This window comes from Aptenodytes patagonicus, chromosome 6 (assembly GCF_965638725.1).
Source record: "Aptenodytes patagonicus chromosome 6, bAptPat1.pri.cur, whole genome shotgun sequence".
Lineage (NCBI taxonomy): Eukaryota > Metazoa > Chordata > Aves > Sphenisciformes > Spheniscidae > Aptenodytes > Aptenodytes patagonicus.
Window position 1 is genome coordinate 14239550 of NC_134954.1, and position 23656 is coordinate 14263205.

Genomic DNA, 23656 nt, shown 5'->3' on the forward strand with positions numbered 1-23656 from the left:
CTTCTGGAAGTTCTTCCAGTAACTTGTATTCAAGTTCTCAATTTAACAAAAGCTGCCTAACTGTAATTTGAATGTTTTACATGAAATTACAACTGTTTCCTTTCTAAACTCACTTCTATGTCTTCAGAGTGTAAGATTTCAAGCTCCTTTGTTGAAGAATTCAGAGGACAACTGGCAATGGTGAGAATGAGAAAGCTGTACGTCAAATTAGGAACAGGAAGCCGCCCAGAAAGCCTGCGAGATGATGGAGCTGTGAAGGCTGCGGCTGGGCAGCCGCGGGAACACTCGGTTATGTTTGCTGTTGGAGAAACAGGAACGAAGCCCATGCTGGAATTCATCGCTAAGCACGCCTCATGGTGGGCTCCACCGTGAGCTGGAGCTGTTGGGCCAACTGAGTGCAGTTGCTGGGGGGGGGAACCCCCCTTACACACACCTGTGTGTGTGTGTGCACACGCACGCTCTCCATGCTCACGTTGGTGCTCTTGAGTGTCTGTCTGTGATCCACGTAGGTGGCCATGCACATCTGTATGTACGCGCCTGCTGGGAATGTACCGTCAGCCTTGCTACTGAATGAGCCTGGGCACATGGAGCAGCACGCCTTGCTTTTCTCTGGCGTATTTCCCTCTAATGTTTACATAATTAAAACAATGACTCAGCTAGAAGTGAAAGTTTTATTTAATAAATATAATTTTCATAAACTGTTTTTAAAACAACTTCTACTGACCAAGCTGTACAATAAGCAAGCACACTGACTCGCTGTCAAGAGAATCAAAAATAACATGACGCAGCCACAGTGTCAGAGGTCCAAAATTCTTTGTACTAATTATTGCTACAGTTTCCAGTTGTCAATGCCCCTTATTTGCCTAAAATTAAAGATCAACATCTTTAAAAAGATACTTCTTGCCGAGATGAGATCATTCAAGTTCTTTTCTTCAAAAAAGACTCCGAACTTGCTCACACTTCAGTGAACAAACAGGAGTCTAGATGATTTGTTGTTTTTGTATGCATGGGACTGGAACTCTCTTATAGGAGCGTAACTGGGAATTTTAAAAATGTTTTCTTTGCTGCAATAATGCTCTCTTATTTATACCTGAAAGTGAGTCTCATTTTTAACCATTTTCCACTTTCTAAACGATATGCCCCATGGATTATCTTTTATCACATTGCCAAAATGTAAAGAGGTTGAGAACCTACTGATGTATGAAATAATTTCCTTTAAAACCGCTGAGGAAAAATTAATATACACCACAATATATGTGCACATCAGGGTTTCTTTCAGACAAGTCACACTTTGTGTCACAAATAGCAGTATATTTCATTTCTTTCCCCTTCATGTTAACATATAGAGGCCCCTCCTCTTTTATTCATGTCTATGCATTTATACAAACTGGAAACAACAAAAAAAGTCCTATCTACAGTGATGACAATTGTACGTACTTATTGTAATACAACATCGTAGTGTGGCAACAGCTAGGGCAAGGTGAATACTTCAAAGTGATGAGAACGTTCCTTTTAACGGAAGCCACAGAAGCTTGGGCAGCACAAGGTCTCGCTGTTGAGTTTTTTCTGATGACTTTACGAGCATTATTTAGTTGAGGGAAAAAAAAAAAAAATCTACGGAAAGCAAAAGCTTTGCAAATACCGATGCGAATGCGCTTCTAAGACGACTGATGGCAAGAGTTGGTACAGCCATCTTCAACCTTTCCTCCTCCTGTTATAAATTGAGTCATTCCAATAGAGAGCAAAAACCAGACAAATCATGCCGCTGGAAGCAAACAGAAGCAAAGAACATACAAAACAACCAACAATAAAAACATTCACAGAAAAAAACCCCCAGATCTGCAAAGAAGAAAGTCTAGCTGGGAAATAATTTAGGAACAGAAAAAAGTCCACAATTAGTCCGTAATGACCGGTTTGCCCAGCTCTAGGAATAACGCCCTTAGAACAGCGATGTCTGTGTAACAAGGCAGTGGCGATGGTGTGAGAGTTACTGGGTATTGTACACCACGAAAACAGAATCTCAAAATGAATGGTCAGAGCACATTATGACTGAGCACTTTTGAACACCGAATTTCACCAAAATTACTAATATTTAGAAGTTCTGAAGTATCAGATAAAACTATTAAAAATAATGCAGACTACAGCTTTGAGACATTTAACACTAGAAAATGAGGTTTTTTTCCAGTATAGAGGTTATACTGTCATAAAAACCCCCATGTGTTTGAGAGTATTACCAAACATTTCCAGTAAGAAATTAGAGTTGCCTAGTACGCATTCTAAGTTGCATAATCTTGTCTCAAATCATCTTTTGCACTACAAAACGAAATCATTCTGAAAATGTAAAGCCAAAGTTTTCAGCATTCCTTCCTTTGCATTTGTTCCCCCTCCCCCTCATAACCTTAAAAAATACACAGAATATTTACATTTTAGTTTGTGAAACAATTCAGAGCATCTTCCCACTTAATCTTTTCCACTGCACTCTTTAAAAAGCCTAAGTTTGGCAACTAAAACTGTTTTTCTAAGTAACAAACCCAAACCCTGTTTTTCAGAGCAAGAACTAAAATCTGCTGAGAACTCAGTCCCGTTCCGAAGGTGGCTATGGAGAAGGTGCTTCTTCAGAGACACTGCATAGTAAAGTGACCATACACCACTCTTGCTTTTAACGAAGAACATCTACTATAGGCTTTTCTGCCATACCTTATGGATTTCAAGGCTAAGAGGTAATTCTAAAACATTTCCTCTCTGTGGGAAATTCTCCCTCACCCATTCACACTCTAAATCAGAGATGAATGCTAGCGTTACACTGAATTAGCTGTATTTGTTCAGTCTTCTTCATGAAGAATTCTACACTGTACCCAATGCACAGTGAATGACAGCTAAAGTGTATGAAACCAAAGAAATACACAAAATCTTTCTTCCTTGAATAGAAGCAATTTTAAAAGATTCGTGACACCAGTACAAAAACAGTCACTTCTCCCATCCAAAATATCTGTCAGACCAAAAAAAATCTGGTCTTAATGCAAACCAATTCTACGTTCTTACTAAATGAGAAATTACCGATTTAGATTTACTGCAAATAGAAAAATATACCTTGGCAGACAGATGGATTCTTAAGTTCTTCCTGAATTGTTTAAATGCATGTTTCTTCGGTAACCTTATAAACACTGGGAAAAGGGAAAGTAGGGGCAAAGGGAGAAGAGGAGATGGAAGGTTTTAAAGAAACACATAATGAACGTAAATTATTCTTCAAATACAGGACTGTGCTTCTTTTGTGCAAATATAATTAACACGTTTCTGTGGTAAAAGCCAAAATAATACACGTATCTAGAGAGCTGAGCCAATCTAAATGCTTGGAGCGGGGTTGTATATCAAAGCCTCTGCCTTCTACTACACAAAATTAGCCACAGTTTATATTTCAATACATGACACACTAACCACACAGAGTAATGAGGTTACACGGTCACACAAGCTGACTGGGTGATTAGAATGCTGTGGTTGACATGGACAAACAAATACTTCTGAAAAGTGACACGCTACAATTTAGATGTAAAAGATGCAGCTAAACAGCAGATATCTGATTAGAGTATTTCAAAAAATTCTTTATGTCCTAGATATCCATGGCAGCATGAAGACTCTTAGAATGAGAAACTACCAGGAAGAAAATAATTATTTAAAAAACAGATTTAATATTATATATATGATATATAAAGTAAGTTACAGGAGTGGGTGAAATCCAAGTGTATTTTGTTACTACTGCACATCTGGATAAAAGTTTTCTTGGGGACCGGAGAGATGAGAATCAGTTTATTGCATCTCCGCATAGGAACCAGGTTTCAAACGACATGCAGTCAGATGAGTCACATGTTGATACCTGTTACACCGAGCATGCAAGACTCGATTTTCAGTGATTCTTAATCATCTGGACACTCGATGTGGGGATCTAGTGTACAACTGCAATTTTCAAGCTTAAGCCTCACTGCACTTAGGCATTTGAAGGCATGATACAGATATGAACTATGAACCCTGAATTAAACACTTATTTAAAAGGAAAATTTGCTGTATTTCGATTTTGTTTCTTCTGTTTCGTAATTCATTTTTAGAGCGTCTTAATCAATCTGTGAACTGGTCTTCAACTATGCCAGTGGGACAAAAACCTCATGTACTGCATGTTCAAGTCACTACGAGTTTCAAAACAAGGTTGCAATGACAATTTCTTTACTACACAAACATTGCCTTGAACAATGAGATCCTGAAAATCCCACACCATCTATCTGCAGCCTTCAGTTTAGTGAAGCTTCCAGTCATTAATGCAAAAATAAAGTTCCAAAGGAGAACTCAAGTAATACCGGTTAAAGTCATGAACAAGAATAACGAACAGCAGAGCTGTTTATAGGTAAGGAACATCCGAAGCATTTGATACAAGGAAAGTCGGACCTCTCGAACACTTCCTCTCCTGCAGCTCATGGAACTCGGGAGAATTTGGGACCATCGTAACAAGAGGGATACACTCTGGCAGCAGCCCAGGCCCCACTGAAGTGTCATACCAGGAGGGTAAGATGTGTCTGCCTGAATTATGAAATAAGTAGTATTTGCCATGTAATTTGCTTGGGAGACAGCACTTAAGCCAACAGTGGAAACTTGTGCAGGCAGGCTGAAAGCAGCTAATACTGGTTTTGTCCAAATCCTACACTTAACCACATCTTTATTAGAGTTCTTGTAGGTGTTATTTACAGTCTGTGTTCGATTTGCAGTTTGTTCCACCCAGGGATAGTTTTAATACACAGCTTTACATCTTTAACTGTCTGACAGGAAGATTCTTCCAGTTATTGACGGGACTTCAGTGTCAGAGACTGACTTCCAATTGGATTCCCAAACAAGGGTCTAGAAGCAGCAGCACTTTTACCGGCCTCTAGCCATAAAAATTGCCATACCTAAGGCAATGCTCTACGGATGTCCCTGGTGGCAGCACCTCCATTTTCTCTCCCACATCTAAAGACAACCAATAGGTTTAGTCATCCCAGCTGAATGAACAGGCAAATGTTGCTACCCAGCCCCAAACACGCAGACACGTTTATACTGGGACAATAGATGTACCTGCAAGATGTACCATTCAAAGCTCCATCTGTGCGATTTGTTTTTATTGGCATACTTAGGTATCAAAACACTGCCATCAATGTCTCAGATCCTTCAGATATATGAAGATAATTAAGCATTAATTGTATCTTCAAAGTACAACATGACCAAATATAAACACAGGAAACAGAACAAAACATGCAAAAATTCCCCAACTTTAAAAGGATTAATAATTAAAAAAATTTATGCTAGTGAGAATTCTGTACAAGCCACCAATTCTTACACATTTTTCCATGTCAAGATCAAGAATTGTTAACAAGACACACAGGGCGTAATAAAAAATGACTGGCTTCTTTAAGAGAACAGTGAACTGTAATATCCCTTATTATTCCAAATTATTGATTTGTAAAAGTTAAGTGTTTTTCAAAGCAATGACTAAAATATTGCCATTCATACACCAGCATAAATATCTGAACTGTATTTAACTCTCAAAAATTACTAAACTGATTGCTTATAGGATATAGTAACCATCCATGGAAATAACAAAATTGACGTGCAAGCTGCTAAGACAGCAACTGTAAGAGACAGCTCAAAATTAACGCGTGTGTTTAAAGTGAAGGGTCATCATGAAAAATGCAACTTCTAAAACTTTCATTGTGCAAGTTCAGTTCTATTGGATCACTCGGATTTGGGAGGAGAAAGGTTTTGTCACTGCGCTATAGTGACATCTCAAGTATCAAATGCAGGATCCCAATCTGCTCATATGGTAACAAAAAAGATTAAATGGTCAGAGGTAAAAGCGTTCCTTACAAATAAAAATTATATAGCAATTTGTGGATATAATTAGAAAAAAAAATACTGGAAGCGATTACTGTCCAGATGACTTATGCTAGGCCACAAGACAAGCCACGGTTTGTATTTAGAAGTCACACTAGTCTTTTCTAGGGCAGGGATGTAGCACTGAACCAGTTTCAGAACCTATTATAGTGTGTGAGCGCCACATGGCTTCCACAAGGCATTTACAAATGTCCCTGTTAACAAGTGGGCGAGTCCATTGTGGAGAGAGTCAAGATGCTTCTGTCGTTGGCATAGAAGGGATCCGATGAACTCCATGATCTAAAGTAACAATAAAAGAAAAGTTTGGCTGACTGGGAACTTACAATCTAGAGCTGAGGAGAAAAGTCTATGAAAGCAAAAGATAAAAGTGTTATGAGATTAGGCAAATGTAACTCTTTAAAAGACTAATCTATTAATTTCATGTAGGTACCTGCAATTCATTCAAACCTTTGAAAATATACTGCAATTAATCATGCCAACTATGCAATTAACAATTCTATGTTTACCTTTCTGGCAAAGTTTACTCACAGATACAGGTATTTTCATCACTATGAACTAAAATGACCAGAGGTTTATATGCCAGTTCTACAACTAAAATTTTAATACTGTGCCTCAAGGAAAATCTGAACGCTGCATGTATAAGTTGGGGCACTGTGAATGCTACAATTTGATTTGGCCTAAGGTCATTCTAGTAAAGCCTTGTGGTACGCACAGCTAACCGTGGTAACCCAGTACACTGGTTAACATATCTCATGTTAAGCCTCCATGCTGTCTAAAGTTACGGGTAGGCAAAACTTATCTACAGCCATGAATCTATTTCATCCCTTAGTGTTAAATTTAAGTTAAAATTTAAGGCATCAGGAAAACTACCTAACACGTCACAGAGCTTTTGATTAAGATGGGATCTCACAACGTCTTTCTCTTAAGGACAGATTACTACTTAGGAAGACATACTGTTCTTGGTTGAAGAATATTACAGGACTGTATGTGAAAAGCTGAAAAATAGGAGGTTGGAAGGCAAGAAATCAAACTATAACAAACTTATCCTCCAAATTTGCCTCTGTCAGAAATCTGCTGTTTCTTTAGAACTTTTACATGCAGTGCCTTGACACGAGTACCACTAATGGGAGATCCGAACAATTCATTAATGAATCCTACTGTACAAGAATGTATGTGATCCTGCATTTTTAGCATTTTAGTGACTGACAAGTTGACAGACAATTTAATGGAACACACAAAAATGCATTTTATCATACCGCAACACACATTTTCTATTCTAACTGGTGAACGAAGCTATATAAAATACTTCTCGAATACATTTTACAAGCAGTAAATTAAGTACAAGAGACTATTTCTGTGGCCCGCTACTCCAAGCATTTGTACAACTTTGATTCATCAAAGTTTCTATCAAATTTTGATACCATGTTTGATTTCATGTTCAGTTATCGTATTTGACAGAGTATCATATTTGACAGAATATCAGGAGCACGGAATACAACACAAGCTAGCTACAGCAACATTATTTAAAACAGTGCTCTTCATTCTACAGCACTCTCAAAGACAACGTATTGCAGCTACCTCCTGGTTGAATAAGAAGCTGTTTTAATACAGCCCAAGTACGCAAAAGACCATCCTGTTTGGGACACTGCAATCTTCTGAAGATACTAGCTTTAGGTAAAAATCAAAGCAGCTCAAGCTCATGAATAAAGGCTAAACAATTTTACAAGCATTTTGAAATCACCAAATAGATTTCTTAACTGTACCTTCAGCATTTCACAACTTTTAACTGCCTCACGCGATTTAAGCAATTAGTACATTAAAAAATAAACAAAGACTTTCACACATCACTAGGAAAGCGTAGGGGAAAAAACAGTCTTAGTACCTTGACTTTTAGATTAGGTTTTAAGTGTCAATGCTGAGTGGAAGGAACTGAAGTCATTGAAGAAAGCAAGTAAGACTGAAATTTAAAAAATGTCTTTTCTAGTTGTACTGTATATAAATTTAAGTGAAACTAGAAGATGGTTCAGAGTAATTTCAACCAGAGGCAGAAGCAAAAACTACAGAACTTCAATCCCTTCGTGTAGCACCAAGATAGTTTTGCATATTCATTAAACATAATACTAACTTCCCTATTCTAACAGCTCCAAAATTATTCAGCTAGATGGAACTTCATCTGAAAATTACATGAGGTAAGCAGACAAGAAACCTGAGAAAAAGCAGTCTTGAAAAAGTGTTTAATATTCTGTCAAATATGAGTTATCTTCAATAAATATTTGTTAGTTCTTAAAGAAAGAAAAATTGAGTGGAAAAAAGGAGAAATTGTAAAAACGTAAATGCATTGCAGAAAATAAACACAGAATACCTACCTTATAAGACTACACGTCACTAAGGCAAATGTTAACTAAAAGTCTGCCCTAATTAGATAACAATAAATGAAAAAAACTAGCATAAGAAGTTCCTCATTTGGAAAGCACAGTTTTACAGAGAAGTGGAAAAAAACCCAAAAAAACTTAGAGCAACTGCTACCAAAATGTTGATTTTTAGACCAATTAAATGCTCACCTTGTAGATTAAAAATTCTATTAAATTGTTTATTTTATACATCATGCCCACTTTCTATACAGCAAGAGTTTGAATTAAAAATGTACTTAATCATAACAGTTCATTTTTCATATGGAATGAAATATTTTGCATAATCATACCCTAGATTTGTAGAAACATTGAATAAATTTCATAAGCAAGCCAGAAGAGAGAAATTGACTGAAACCACCGACACTGTGTTCAACACGAGTTCAAAACAGAGGTGTACCACATACCAAGTCAATACCTAAAGGCAGAATCGGAACTGACAAAGCTTGTCAGTGAAAATTACCCACACAAGATTTTATACTGACTGAATGATATCACAACCAAAAGGAGACAAAGTTGTTCAAATACAAAATGAGTTTCCTTGAAATTGTGTGAAGTGCAACTTTTTCAGGTTTGCCTTTTGACCTATGAAGGACCATGATATCATTCAGGGACTGAGAGATTACGATGTACACAACACTATTTTTATTTCTACCCCCAAATATTTCCATGTTTGTTAGCTATCCCTTTTTATTTGGAAATGGGGAGATGGCACGTTAGCAGATTTAGTAAGAGATTTTCTCGCAGTTATGCTGACTGCAAGAGCAGTATTGCTCCTTAGACATATTCGATTACTCTAACGTGCTTTTACCCCACTGAGGTTTGTTTCACACGTGGTTTGTGAAGGAAAAAGATTTATTTAGCACATACTTTGGAATGGCACACATGATTTTGACAATATAACTTCTAGAACCAAAAAAAGTTTAAAATTCTTAGAACCTGAAGGCTCTGTTCTGTCAATTACTCTGATTTTAGAAATAGATTATAAAAGTTATACTACAAAAATATTTCATCTTCATATCAATCAATGACTGAAAGATTTAAAGACTCTCCTTCTAACAATGAAGTTATATTTAAGGGGGGGGGGGGGACGTGAGCCTTTTGTATATCTTCAGGAGTAATGCAAGCTCCAAGGTAAATATTTGGAGGTTGTACATCAAGAACCAAAGGGAAAAGTCTTTCAACTTTACAAACAACTCCTGATTTGCGAAGGCAAAAAAAAAAAAATCATAAAAAGGAGAACAAAAAAAACAGCAAGGCTTGATTTTCTAAAGAGAAGAATGTACAAATCAAGAGAAATTATGATAGGTACAACACAAGAACTACTAGTAAGCCAAACTAAACGTTTTAACAGGAATCTTTTGAAAGCTGTTTTTCCCCCTCCCCATCCCAAAAGAAAGCACTTAAAAAGAAACAAGAAACTCATCTTTTAGGATGAAAAGAGTACAATGAAGAGTTGCATTTCCTACTTAAATAAGTAAAACCTGCAGCTGGTTTGCTAGACATCTATTGCTGCAGGCTCATCAGGTTCCAGTTTATAGGAGAATCGTCTGCAGCAAAGGCTATTGAGAGAAATGCCACACCTGTTGACCCGGGTTGGACTACATCTTCCCATTAGTCGTTCCAGCATTCTTCTAACAGATGTGCATGCTGTTTCCCCATCTGAGAAGCAGCACATGGAGTCCAAGCAGTTGATACCTGAACCTGCCTCAGTAAGCTGGAAGGAGGAAATAAAAAACAAAACAAAACAAAAAAATCAGTACGCACAGATTCTAGCAATGAAGGTGTTATCAGAAAATACTTAGGAAAAGCAGATTTTCTTGGAGTGTTGAATATTTTTCAATTTTACAGGAGAACTACAATGATGAATAACATTACCATTTCCCTTCCTAAGGTCTATATACACTAAAATTTGATCTTTCGAAGGTTTGAATGCAGTCTTGGAAATTGTTTAGCACCATCTCTGCTTAATGTTGGAAATAAACTGGTTAGCAATTCTCTTGCATTACAGCTATAATGAATCTCTGGAGCAGAGCGTCATGCAGTTTAAGCTGTGATGCCTTGATTAACCTCAGCGGAGGTACAATTTATACAAGCTGCAGGTCTGCCCTATTTTAAGGGAAATCTATCAAGAGAAAGCTTCAAACCAGGGCTGCAGAATACAAGGCAGCAACCTGATAGTAAGTAGTAATTTTTCCTCAAGAAGTGTAGAATGCAACTTCCTATAATAATTTACATTATATCACTACCATAGATACCCTTGGCTTGGTAAGGAACAAAAGCACATTCCTGATTTTGTGAATATCTTTTATCTAAATGGAAACAAGGCTGATGTTAGAAAGGTTCAGTCATGTTCATGCCAGCATGAAGAATAATTCAACATTAGCATAACAAACTTTCTACTGTTCATACTTTGTAGGTGAGAAAAAAGACCCAAACAAAACTAAAGTAGTAACACAGAGATGTATGGGTTTAAGTTAAGTGCCATCTATCAGTGTGCTCCTCTATTATTTTCGCACACTAGTCAACGGCAGCATAACTGAAATCTAACTGAAATATAATACTGCTGGAGAGAGAATATGCAAAACTGACTTCAGTACCCTTTCCAAAAGGAAATAAAAATATGGAGTGTGGGGAAGCTTTTTAATTTAATTTGAAACTCTGCATGAGAGCATCCTGTCAAACAAATGCTGAACACACAGGCCAAATTTAAGCATCCATTATCCTCACCTCACTCTCAGACACCAGTGAATGAAGAAATCTGGGAGGAGACACCTTAGTCTATGATAGGACACAGTTCACTAAAGAGCTTCCCCCCAACTTTTCACTGTGTGACCAAAGGTCGCTGACTGTTGTCTAAAGACTTTGGTTTCCAACCCCAGTTTCTTTCATGCCACCCACACTTGCCCAGCACTGCAAGGAAAGCAAAGAACCTCAGAGTTTCCTATCAGAATGGTTTACTATGAGTGGACACATTCCTTGCTAATCCCCGGAAACAGGCAACTGGAGAGATTGCAGCTTCATAACAGAACAATTCCTATACTACAGAGAAGAGGCAGCTAACAGAAACAAGAGGCATTTGGAAATCCAAGAGAAAAATCCCAACTGGTAGGACAAGGAGGGACCACACAGGCAGAACTCGTGTTTCCATGCATCTTTTCCTACACCTGCCCCTTCCTCAGCTCTGTTCGCATTCCCCATGGTCCCTCCAGATCTTCCCATCACATCGCTAACGTGATGCTTACAGGATTGTCAGTTAACAACTGTATGAACTTACAGAAAGCATTACAAACTGAAACCCTTGATTCAGTTGCTGCACCTCGGATGCCATGAATGAGTGGATATACCACACACCTCTGACTAACTCACACTCATTTGGGAGGTCTTCTGGACACAAAATGAACATTTACTATGACAACGAACTTCTGTAAATACCTGAGAGACAGGAGCAGAAGCATTGCAACTGACAGGTCTAAAAGGGGTTTTGGTTAAAGCAAAACCAAAACAAAACACACCTCAACAGAGCTTGAGTCCCTGAACGCCCTTATTTGATGACCATCACATCTGGTCATAATTGCACTGTCACAGAAGACACCATAATTAGGAACAGCACAATTTGCAGCATTGCAGTACTAGCAAATATGACCTTCACAGTCACTTCATACTGCGCTCAGTGTATCAGACAAGAAATTACACAGAGCAGAAGGAATTCCTATTAGGAGGTCAGAAAGCAAGCTCCCTGCTGCATATGCAATGATCTTCACGGTTGTGTTCACAGCAATACAAAAAAAACCTCTCAACATTCCTACACTTAGGATTTCAAAAAGAATATTTAGTCCATCCATTATCTTGAAGCAGACCAAGTAATACCTTTAAAGTTACTGTAAAAGGTCATATGACAGCGGTTGTATGTAGGATCAGATGGACCAGACATTTTTTTTCCCTAGAATCTGCTGACCTAAGAGCTAGCAGTCCTAGATATTATTCAAAGACTGGCAGAAAGAGGAACCAAGAGTAACCCAAACTAGCTTCCAAGGACTGAACCCTCAGCTCTGGATTTTGGAGGGCTGATGTCTCTTCTTCACTAGAACCTCCTTTGTTCTTCTCAAGTTAGATACTCACAAAAAGCTAGGATCATGCTTGAACCACAATTTATGGAAAAGTTAATATTGCCCTTTTTTAAAAAACAGCAAACGTGACCTTACATAGCCTGGAAACAACATTTATGTTTAATCAAACTCAGAGTTAAGTGTAAAGTAATACTGGAAAAGCACTAAGGACAACATAAAAGTAAATTCAATTTTATGTGTAGATATATTGTGTATCACTGCCTGGTGAACACGGATTTTTATATTTATATCCACTACCTGGAAGGAAGATACTTGTATTATGCTAAAAAGTCCATTTTCTCACTTTTCTCTCTATAGCAGACAGTTATGATCATAGTTTTATATCAAAGTAAAACCTGGCATAGTAAGGCAGTAGAGCATAATGGTCTCTGAAGACCTGAAACAAACCCTCAGGAAACAAAAGGCAGGAGAGACGATGCCTTAAAAAAATTAAGTATAGAGAAATACCTCATATTATTCATATTTGGACTGCAAATAAAGTATTTTCATAAGGTAAGATCCAGGATCACAATAAACATAATACTTCATATGATAATGGCCCATTTCATGTAATAAATCAAAAAGCAACTGAAGTGCAGAATTAAAGAATGATTCAGCTTGATAAGGAAAAATCAAAGCCACATACTACGATGCAAATTTTCTTGTAGATACCAAAAGTATGGGTATTTTGGAGATGGCTCCATGACTGTCTATATATGATATATATATATATATAAATATACACACACATTAGGGTAGAGTGGGAGTACTACCTAGTGAACGTAAGAACTGTCGGGTAGGCTAGATGGATCTAGCAGTTGCCTATTGTCCTCCCCTCTGTGCCTGCTTTCAGCAAAGTCACATGCTGAGCTGACTGAACCCTTATCTTCTTCCATCTAGAAGGACAGAAAAGCAACAAATCTTATAAAGCACCATGCTTGCATTGCTTTAAAACAGTTACCATTTTTATACGAACTTTCATTTTACAGATCTGTTTTTGAGAGAACAAGGCATATTTACACGGTAAAGAGGCCATTTTTTCAAGTTAATCGGTGGATCAAACATGGTTTATCATCAGTGCACAAATATTAGAAGCGTTCGGTCTTTTTGTGCGCCGTAGACTACAAAAGAGGAAAATCCAACAAATTTGAAATCTATTTCAAATTTTCAGATTTTGATTTCAGATTTTGGAGTTTTATTTGTTTTCCCCCTTCTAACAGAAAGGACCATTTTAGTTTGTTTATCTTATTACAGGGTATTCTATAAGCCACAAGACAGACATTTCAACTAAATATTTAATCACACGGAAATATACAGTTGGGACTTTGCTGAACAGGAAATGTATTTAATCCTGTACATCAAGTTAAGAGCACTGCAGCATATTTTCCTGAGCCCAGGTCCTAGCTGCCGACATGTCTGATGCCACACAGATGTTTCAGAAAATATATGAGATGGTTATTACTATTCCACAATTAAGTTAAAACTTGCTCCCTGCTGTAAAGCTCACTTTCTTTAATCCTTAATATATTGTATACCAAAATCCCAAACAATTAGATGAAAATATAAGAATGTTGACATCTAACAACTTCACTGGCACTTATGTTTTCAACATCTTTGTAGTTTTTCTACTCTTCATCTCTTTGAATCGAATAAACCTACAAATGCCAAATTATTTTGTTATTTCAAAGTCATTAGACAAAAGTATCTTCAGGTAAGTAAATACGTGCACTGTTGTGGCTGAAGATAAATACGAAATAGTCTATGCTTCTCTCATTTATTCCCTCTTCCTGCGATAGATTCTACGGATTAGCTAACAGATCAGCACCACACTATGCTAACACAATGTACAAACCTGTAAAGGCAGAGATTACCCTTGTTCAAAGTTTAGCATATTAAGATGTTCTGGTATACTTCACTAGTGCGAATGCATGTTTGCACTTTAACAGTCTTCTTGGAAATTATATGTTCCTTACAGAAAACATACGCAGTAAAAGGAACAGAAACCTGTCTGTTCTTGACTTCTACACAGCTGGGCTGGATCAGATATGAAAGCTATTAGGAGGGGAATCCTATGAAACAGTAACTAGAGGAAAAAAATACAGACAAGTAATGAAGGCTGTAAAGCCAGGGCTAGGAGTCTGGAGTTCTGGAGACAGCTAAAGAAAGCAGATCTGTAAAGAGATGAAGGGAAAACAAGGCATCAATAGACTCATGGGCTTGTAGATGGGGAAAGAACAGGGTCTTGGCTGTGCTAAGGCAAATGCTACAGTTCGAGAGTCCCAGATATAACATTAAGCACTGACAGCCTCCCCTGTAAATAAAAACCTTTTTTGTGTTTTACATTTCCCTAGTATTGTGTACAGTTGTAACACACTGTCCAACGGTAAAAACTCTGTAAACAGTTAATCCCATCAGTAAGTAGAATTAAAACATCTGTCTGAGCAACACTTCTCACGTGTCTTAAGATTTCTGACAGTTCTCATAAAGCACAGAGATAGGTTTACATACATACACAAGCCTTTGTTTACAAATGTCCTGGTTTTGGTAGGGATAGAGTTAATTTCCTTTCTAGTAGCTGGTACAGTGTTTTGGATTTAGGACGAGAACAAAGTTGATAACACACCGATGTTTTAGTTGTTGCTAGGTAATGCTTACACTAGCCAAGGACTTTTTAGTTTTCCATGCTCTACTGACTGAGAAGGCTGCAGGTGCACAAGAAGCTGGGAGGGGGCACAGCCAAACTGGCCAAAGGGACATTCCATACCATGGCACGTCATGCTCAGTACATAAACTGGGGAAAGCTGGCCGGGGGGGGGGCCGCTGCTCAGGGACTGGCTGGGCATCGGTCGGCGGGTGGTGAGCAATTGTACTGTGCATCACTTGCTTTGTGTATTATTATTATTATTATCATATTATTATTATTATCATTTTAATTATTAAACTGTTTTTTATCTCAACCCACGAGTTTTTCTCACTTGTGCTCTTCCAATTCTCTCCCCCATCCCACCAGGTGGGGGGGAGTGAGCGAGCGGCTGCGTGGTGCTTAGTTGCCGACTGAGATTAAACCACGACAACAAAAAAAACTGAAATGAGATACAATGAGATACAGTTACTACCCTCAGATATATATTTCACATGTTCCAAGAACAGGAGAGACAGCTACAGAGGAAAGAAGAAGTACTCAAGTCAGTCTCCAGTTAAGCATAAAGCCTGCACCTGACCTGTGCTGCCTGATTTCCCCTTCATCCCAAGTTACAAAAGTGACAGTAAAGTTCAGAGGCGAGAGTTTAACAGGCACACACAAGACCGCATTTCTGACTTACAGAAATCACATGGACACTTAAAGACCCACCTCAAAGCTCTTAACTGTACAACACAAATGTACTTAATATAAACGTGAACATTTTTTGCACGCTGTGAAGCCTATAGACATGAAAATTGATGATAACATTATACTTGTCTTTTAATTTGCATTCATAAAGATATTCTCCTTTTGTATACCAACAGAACAGTAAGCACATTCGCAGAACAAGGCATAACTCAGTTTAACCTGGTGCTATATTCCTTTTGAGGTTTTTAATACATATTTAACAAACAGCAAAAAACTGCCAAAGTCTGTTCATCAATCTACATGCATTCTGCAGTCACGAAGGATGCAATTACTGGGTGGGTGTGTACAAATCAGGTGTGACAAAATTAGCTGCTTACAGCTACATTCACCAAGCAGCTGTTTTGTTTCATGTTCCTACAGTTTTCTTTGCTTTCTCTGCTCTACTGCTTTTGGAAAACAGCTGCCCTGGACACCGCAGAAACTAACCCGTGGTCTTCACTCCAAATTAGTTTTGATTTAGTATAGTGAAGTGAGTAGTTTCCATCTATTAGCTGATTTTCCTTTTTACTGTTTTAGGTGAGGATCCACAGGATACCTTCCGAACTTCATCTGAAGACTACAAATAAAGAACTAGAGAAACCCGAACCCTTGTTTCTTTCTTGTTGCACTTTACAACTTCAGCTGCATAGTATAAGGCACTCAGTGTTTGTATTTCAGTACCTTACTATTAGATACTCAAGTGTAAAAATTCTGACATACAAGAGAATTGGATTTGCATAATCATTTGTTACTCATGGACAAAACAAATTTCCCATTTTTCTTCAACCCCTTCCCTAAGTGTAACATGATGAAAATCCCCTGAAGTTAGCAAGCATTCGCCTGTTTTTAGTATTTTAGTAACTACAGTGCTAGATTCCTAGACAGCTTTATTTTTCTTTTACCATCCAGTAGCATAACCCTTAAAACTTGTTTAGTTTTGGAAAGTTTAACAGAATCTTTTGTTATAAAACCTTTGGTGTAATTATGATGCACCACTTTAATAATTCAGTGAGAAAACAAAGGTTTACTGAAAATATATTTATCCAAAGTTTTTAAAAGGTAACTTACTTATATGACACTGATAAACCAAGAATTTTAAAAGCTAACTTGTAAAAGCTTTTGCAGAGGAATCTCCCCAATATGTTGCTAAGTTTACTAAAATTCAAGAGGTATACTGCAGTTTGCCCGTTTTAAAGCTAGTAAGTACAGAATTTAAAAACAAAACAAAAACACCCCACCACTACCTCCCTGGGGTGTTTGGAAATCTAAGCTGATACGTTTTGCAGTGGGACAACTAACAGCTAAACACAATAGCCATTTCAAGTTTTGCCTGCAAAGGTATAGCACACTCTCAGAGGAAATACAAAGCTCTTCTCTTCCCTGCCCCCCTTTAAAAGGACTTGTATCATCTGTTTCAATTAACCACTAAAAGTTCTCAGCTAATCATTTACAATGTCAGCTTCCTGTCTCCTACTTTCCCTCAGTTAAACAAACGGCAATGAGGTCCCAAAAATGTAGGATGGTTGGTTCTCCTAGCACCTATTTGCATGTTTTTAAACAACGCAGTCACCTTAAAAAAATACTGAAAAGGAATCAGTTCTTTGGATTAATTCTTGCTATGGAATACAGAAGTAGATAAGGGTGGGATAAAACATCAAACAGGTTGAGACATTATTAATGCATACGAATGTTTTAGTCTTACAAATGAGAATCAGCATTTGATAGCATTTCATGGACTGAACTCAGTGCATTTGAAGAGTTTCAGATTCATAATGGTTCACCTACACAGACACATGTACGCTTTGATCTTTTTTTGAATAATTTTCTAGGACTTTGTAGCCAAATGCCTTTAGGAATATGTATCCACCATACACATTGAAAACAAACAACACTCACTTTATAGATGCACAAAACAAACACAAAAAGCCTTAGCCGCACAAGTGTATGCACGCACCAAACAAATTTTCTGCCCTTTCAACACAAGTGAAAGCAAATTAAAATGGGCAAACAACTCACAAGAAATTGCTGCCTGAAATATATGGACCTTCCTGTCACAGCCTTATGAAGCTGAAATTATCCAACATGCAAAAAGCACTGTTAATTTTGATCATAAAGAAATTAAAAGCATTATAACCATGCTAGAAACGGTGATTATTTAAAAATGGATGCAAGAAGAGCTAGATCTGTATTCTGAAAGTTGAGCGTCATGCTAGGGATGTTTTCTCCTAAAAAAAGCACGTCCAACACATGCTACTTAGAAGAAGCATTTGGCTCAAAAACACAGAGCAAAGCTAAGAAATAACCAAACTGAATGTGTCTGCACTAGAGGTATTGCCCTCTCAACCCACTAATATTCATGCCTCTTCCCATCTCTCTCAGCACTGGTTAGTTCACCTTCAGCATGCATAAGAGTTGATGAGGAACTGTCCCTCCTACTCTACCTAATTTTGCTCAGCTGATTCCTTGCCCTGGACAATGGCTGCAGTGCGATGAACTCGTCACTTAAAGCAACTCTGTTGGAGTACATCTACAATTGGACAGAGAAGGGATGGAACATATGTGTCAGTAAGTAGCAGCAGTAATTTTCTAAGAGAAAGACATAGGACAAGACATTGTTATTTAAGCGGAATACACATCATATACAGAAACCAAGCCTGGTACCTTCAGGACAGCTCCTGGGATCATCACAGCCAGTTATTGTTTGGTAGGACCATTCTTAAGCGTACCTTAGCTTTCATACTGAGAAAAAAGGCCCATATACTTTTACATCTATACTTTACCAGACATCTTTATTCAGTATTACCTTCTGCCCTCAATAGTGCTGTGATTTGTATTTACCTGAAGATTTATATTTTGATTCAGATTTACCTCACTCCCTCCTATATGATTCTGTAACAGACCTATAGTCAGAAATTACCCAGAAGCTACTTCAGGGCAACAGACCAAAGTCAAACTTAATAAGATGGATTTTCTTTAAGGCCGGCAAAATATCTTGGAACACAGAAAAAAAAAAGTTACACATGCGCACCCTAAGTGCATTAAGGAAGGTAAGAGTTAACCAAAAACTCATGCCTCTATAAAAGTCAACTCATGCTTGCCTGTCAAGTTTTTAATACACCGACTTCCCAAAATGGAACAGACTTTTTTTTTTAAATTTGTTGTGACACAGAACAATATTTACATGTAAAAGTTTATCTTTAGCAGAATTTCTCAAGTGTTTCTCTCTCACACCAGTTAAATTTCTTCGCTCTCTTATGAATAAATTAGCAACATGGAACATCCAAGTGATGAGAGGCAGATTGGCTGTTGATGCTATGACCTTATACTAATAAAAGATATAAAATCAAGTTGCTTATATACTCAGTAGAGTAAGGCTGATGCCTACAGATACAGTGAATTCAGAGCACTAAGTTGGGTAACTTGCACAACTAGTGTGCTCTTAGTTTCTGAAAGATTAAAACAATAGGGGCAAGCATTTTCAGCTGAGAAACCTGTGATTTGCTCACTGCTCCTGGGAATATTTCAGAATTTAAATGATGGGGGGCAGAAACAAATAACTTAAATAGCTGTGATTTAAAAAATTACTGACTAGTTCATGTAACAATTTATCTTGCCCTCATAAAAACTTAGTAACTGTAAATGAAACTTTTTCTTTCCCCCAATATGCAAATATACTTAGTCCTACAATTAAAAATGAATATTTAAAAATAGTCAGTTATACAGAGGGTGCACCTACACTACGAAAAATGCATTTAAAAGGGCAATACACAAAGTTCCATATTCACTCTTTGAATGACTTCCACAGAAAATTCCTTAGCTTTTAGGACAAAGACATTCTCCAAACTCATTCTATCTGAAAGTCAGAGTCCTCCCCTCTTCTTTGAAACTGAAAGAAAAACATTTACTAGAAATTTTAAACAAATCTGATGAGGTATAATCCTGAAAGAAGCATTCTGTCACTTCTTGACAATAACTGTCCTAAGTTGGTCATCTGTTAATCTTCACTTATGTCTACTTCCTCACTACAAGAATAGCCAATGAAATTCAGTGGAGCTGATTGTCCCATTAAAAGTAAGAATGGAAAAATTTCAACAGATTAGACCTCAAGAAAGCAACAAACAGGTGCCTTCTTTTCGCAAATACATTTTTAACTATGAGTTCGTTATCAGACACACACAGAGAAACCATCGAATGGCTGCTGAAGCATTTCTGGTCAAACCAGTTAGATACCTCAACTTTGCAATATCAGGAATTAAGTGTTTTCAGAAAAAAGACAGTATTTTGGTAAACATAGATCCTTATGCTGACACTGTCAAATGGCAAAGTAGAATGGGAATAAGGAAAAAAAGAAAGATTACTAATAGAGATGCACAAAGCAAAGTTCCCATGGCTATGAATCAAGCTATAGCCACAGGAAAGGTGTTAGACATTCATCAAGATTCTTTCTTAAAAATAAGAAGTCTGACTCTGTCCTTGATGACACAACTGCAATGGAAGCAAACTGAACCTGGAAATTCTTTAGGATCGATTCAGAAAGCAAGAGAATGCAACAAGAAGTATATGGATAAGGCTAGGGAAAAAAGATGCGGGTTTTTTGATTTTTAATTCAAGCACTTTAGGAACATGACAAACCTCAACAACCATACCAAGAGACTGCCAAATAGAAACAGCTGATGTACAGGAAGGAAAGAAAGGGAAGTGTTTGATAAATATTGCCACTAGTTTTTGAAGGGGAAAAGAAAAAGATAAGTAACTACCACTACCGATAGAATTTCTCCTAAATCAAGACACTTGATCCCAAAAGTGCAATAACATGCAATCAAGAGTCTTATCAGGTCTAGTTGGACGGTTTTCTGAAAGCTAGTGGTTATTTACCTTGGCTTTTAGCTACTAAATTCCAAGACTGGAAAAAGCAGTTCATATTCCAGTTCTGAAAAGGGACTAATGGGATATTCTGGCTAGCAATAGGTTTGTCAGCATGATGTTGATCCCAGGCAAATTAAGAGAATGTCTCACATGGATTTTTTTAACACACAAATTAGAAGAGTAATATAATTTAAGTAAATGAACATGCACTTACATCAAAGTAACTACAAGGTTAGATGCTAAAGGTAACAGTATTGATGTACTGCAGTTAAGAGTTCTGTATGGCACATAGTGTAATTCAAATTAAGCAACTAGGACACCACACAAAATCAGTATGGCACACAAATGGACTAAAAACTGCTAACAGATTTCAGCACATAACTGTATATGGGATATCTTTGTCAACTGGATTCTTCATTCACTTTCACTTTTTTTTTGGCCCTATGCTATTTGACCTCTCATCAACAACCTGGAAGAAACCAACATAATCACTTGCAGATGAGAAAAAGAGGCAGAAAATAACAGGTTATTGATGTATCTTATTTTGTAAACTGAATACAGCCGGGGGATTCATTATTTCCATACTGGATAATGATGTATGCTGTGCTGGAATGTTGTGTCCACTGGTGAAATCCAAAATTCAAGATGAGGTTGAGGAATCGTGAAGATTACAGGAGAAACACAAGAATGATTAAAAGACTGGAAAATAACCTTTTTGACAAGAGATGCAAGTCCAATCTACTTATCAATGAGAAAATTAGCTTGATCACAAACCTAACCATGAATAAAACAAAAAATTGTTAATAGAAGGCTTTTCACTTTAGCAGAAGAAGTGTAAAAAGATAAAATGCTGAAAACTGAAACCAGAGACAGTAACTATTACTATTAGAACAATGGGTCAGGATGACCTCTCCATAACTGTCACTAAAAAGAAGAAAACACTCAAACATAGATGAGATATTTAGCTAAAAGACAGCCTAATTTCAACAGAATGATTTCAAGGAGTTTTTACAGCCTGTGTCAGGCAAAAGGGAGATTCTATTATCACAGCATATCTTTAGACCTCTTCTATGAATTTATGAAAATGCCACACAGGTAATTATCTTTAATTACATAATCAACAATCAAATACATGGCATATGATATGATCAAGATTTAAGAAATACTAATTAAAACAAGTCCTACTAAAGTAATTTTTAAAATTATTGTTTTCATCACATTTTAAGAACTATTCAGCGCCAATTACAGTTGGAGAACTTCTAATGCCTAGACAAAAATGAGAATGAGTTACCATCTTTAATGCAGTACAAAAATGTAGCACGATCTCATACAGTTGCAAGCTGAGATGCAAAAGACTGAGTGACCCCTTCATAAATAATTCTACTATTGTTAATATCAATTACTTAAACATAAAAGTTATTTCCCTGTAAAATGGTGTCCTCATTTTAGTAATTTCAAATCAACATTATCTTTTGAAATGATAACACTTTTATGCATTAAACATGACAGCACTGTAAGAGGATAATTAAATATCACAGGAAAGTAATTAATTTACAAGACAGATTTTAACAAATGTGTTCTTTTAACTATTGATCAAGTTGGATACAAAAGCATAACATTACCTGAGCTTTTTCAGTACTTGTTGGTTGTAGATGTCTATACAGCACTTTCTTCACGACATCAAGAAACAAACAAGCAACTACTATGAGGATTATGGCAAACCAAGCAGAACCACTTGACAACAGTTGAACAAATACAAAGTACATGTCCTGGGTATGTAAAAATGGCCTGAAATGTTAAAAGAATTGGCAATTACTAAAAGGAACTTCTAGAAACAGAAGTACAGCACAGACAGGCTTAAGTGCATCTTATTTTACATCAAGCAGCAAGTCACTCAGGATGCAGAGTTACAATTGCATGATGTCCATGAAGAAGTCTAGCAATCTGTTGGAACTGACCTGCAAAGAAACTCTGGGGAAGGAGGGTACCAAACTCTGGAGGGAAACATTCTGGTTTAGTTTTAAATTGTGTTGCAGTAAATCAATCACCATCCTATCCCTCCAAGACCCCAAAATACAAGCAAAAATACACCACTTTACTGACTCAAACCCCAGCATCTTAATTTCTGTTGCAAATATTTACCTATTGCATACCACCTTTGGGAACCTATCTACTTTTTAAAAACAAAAATGCCTTTATAGTCACAGCCTGTGAGAGACAAGTAATTTCTGTCCTTGAGCACAGGACAGCTTAGCAGCATTGCTCAAATTTCTAAAAGAATCACCAAAAGCGAGAGGCTGCTCTAGGCTTAAAAATTTATTTTTCAACACCTGTCACAAAATTCAGAGCAACATGGTAGAACATAACACTTCAGTGTTTTTTCATAGCTTCATCTATCACATGTGCTACAGAAAGGAGAGGCGGGAGAAAAAAAAAAAATCACTCACCAGATAATTCCCCCATAAAACAAGGAGAATATGAAATAAAATACAATGGATCCCCAAGTAACAAAATGGTTTATCCATGTCCAGAAGTGAGTTTCTAGTGCCATCTAAAACAAAGATAACTTCAATGAACTTTCTTTTTCCCCCCACTTTACAGAAAGTGATAAATACTGGTCTGAATGTACTTATGAACTTCCAGCTCAAACACTAAATATTGTTGTAACATGCAAAAACTACAAAGAAAAATTTTAACCAACACTGAAACCAAACATAAAAATCACTTATCCGGAATCCTCAAGAATCAATTACTTCTGTATAACTTCTGAATCAATTTTAAATTATCACTCCATTATATATTTGCCTATATACCCAAACACAGAGAGTAATTAGCATAATATCATACCTTCATCGTAACTGTTATAACCATAACGGTGAAGACCAAAGTACCGAATGTCCAGTTTCCAAACATCTAAGAAAACGGCAAGGCAAAAATCATGGAAGAAAAAAAATCAGTTAAGAGCATTCACAGTAAGTTAAATTCTTCTCAAG

General features: G+C 37.1%; 1 protein-coding gene across 8 annotated transcripts in view; it reads right to left on the minus strand.

Moving 5' to 3' along the window:
• Positions 1-657: 657 nt before the first annotated feature.
• ATP11B (ATPase phospholipid transporting 11B (putative)) overlaps positions 658-23656 on the minus strand; it is a 76029-nt gene continuing 53030 nt past the window's right edge. The window contains exons 26-31 of one of the 8 annotated variants that reach the window (XM_076341305.1): positions 23511-23576; positions 23111-23214; positions 22286-22451; positions 9902-10035; positions 3091-3164; positions 658-1765 (exon numbers count right to left, since the gene is read on the minus strand). In XM_076341305.1, coding sequence (XP_076197420.1) covers positions 3131-3164; positions 9902-10035; positions 22286-22451; positions 23111-23214; positions 23511-23576 — 504 coding nt within the window. In that variant the 3' untranslated portion in view covers positions 658-1765; positions 3091-3130. Of the gene's footprint in view, positions 6190-8472; positions 10036-13200; positions 13324-18238; positions 18325-22285; positions 22452-23110; positions 23215-23510; positions 23577-23656 lie in introns of those variants that run through there. The other 7 variants (XM_076341302.1, XM_076341301.1, XM_076341303.1 and 4 more) reach the window with 7 other exon arrangements.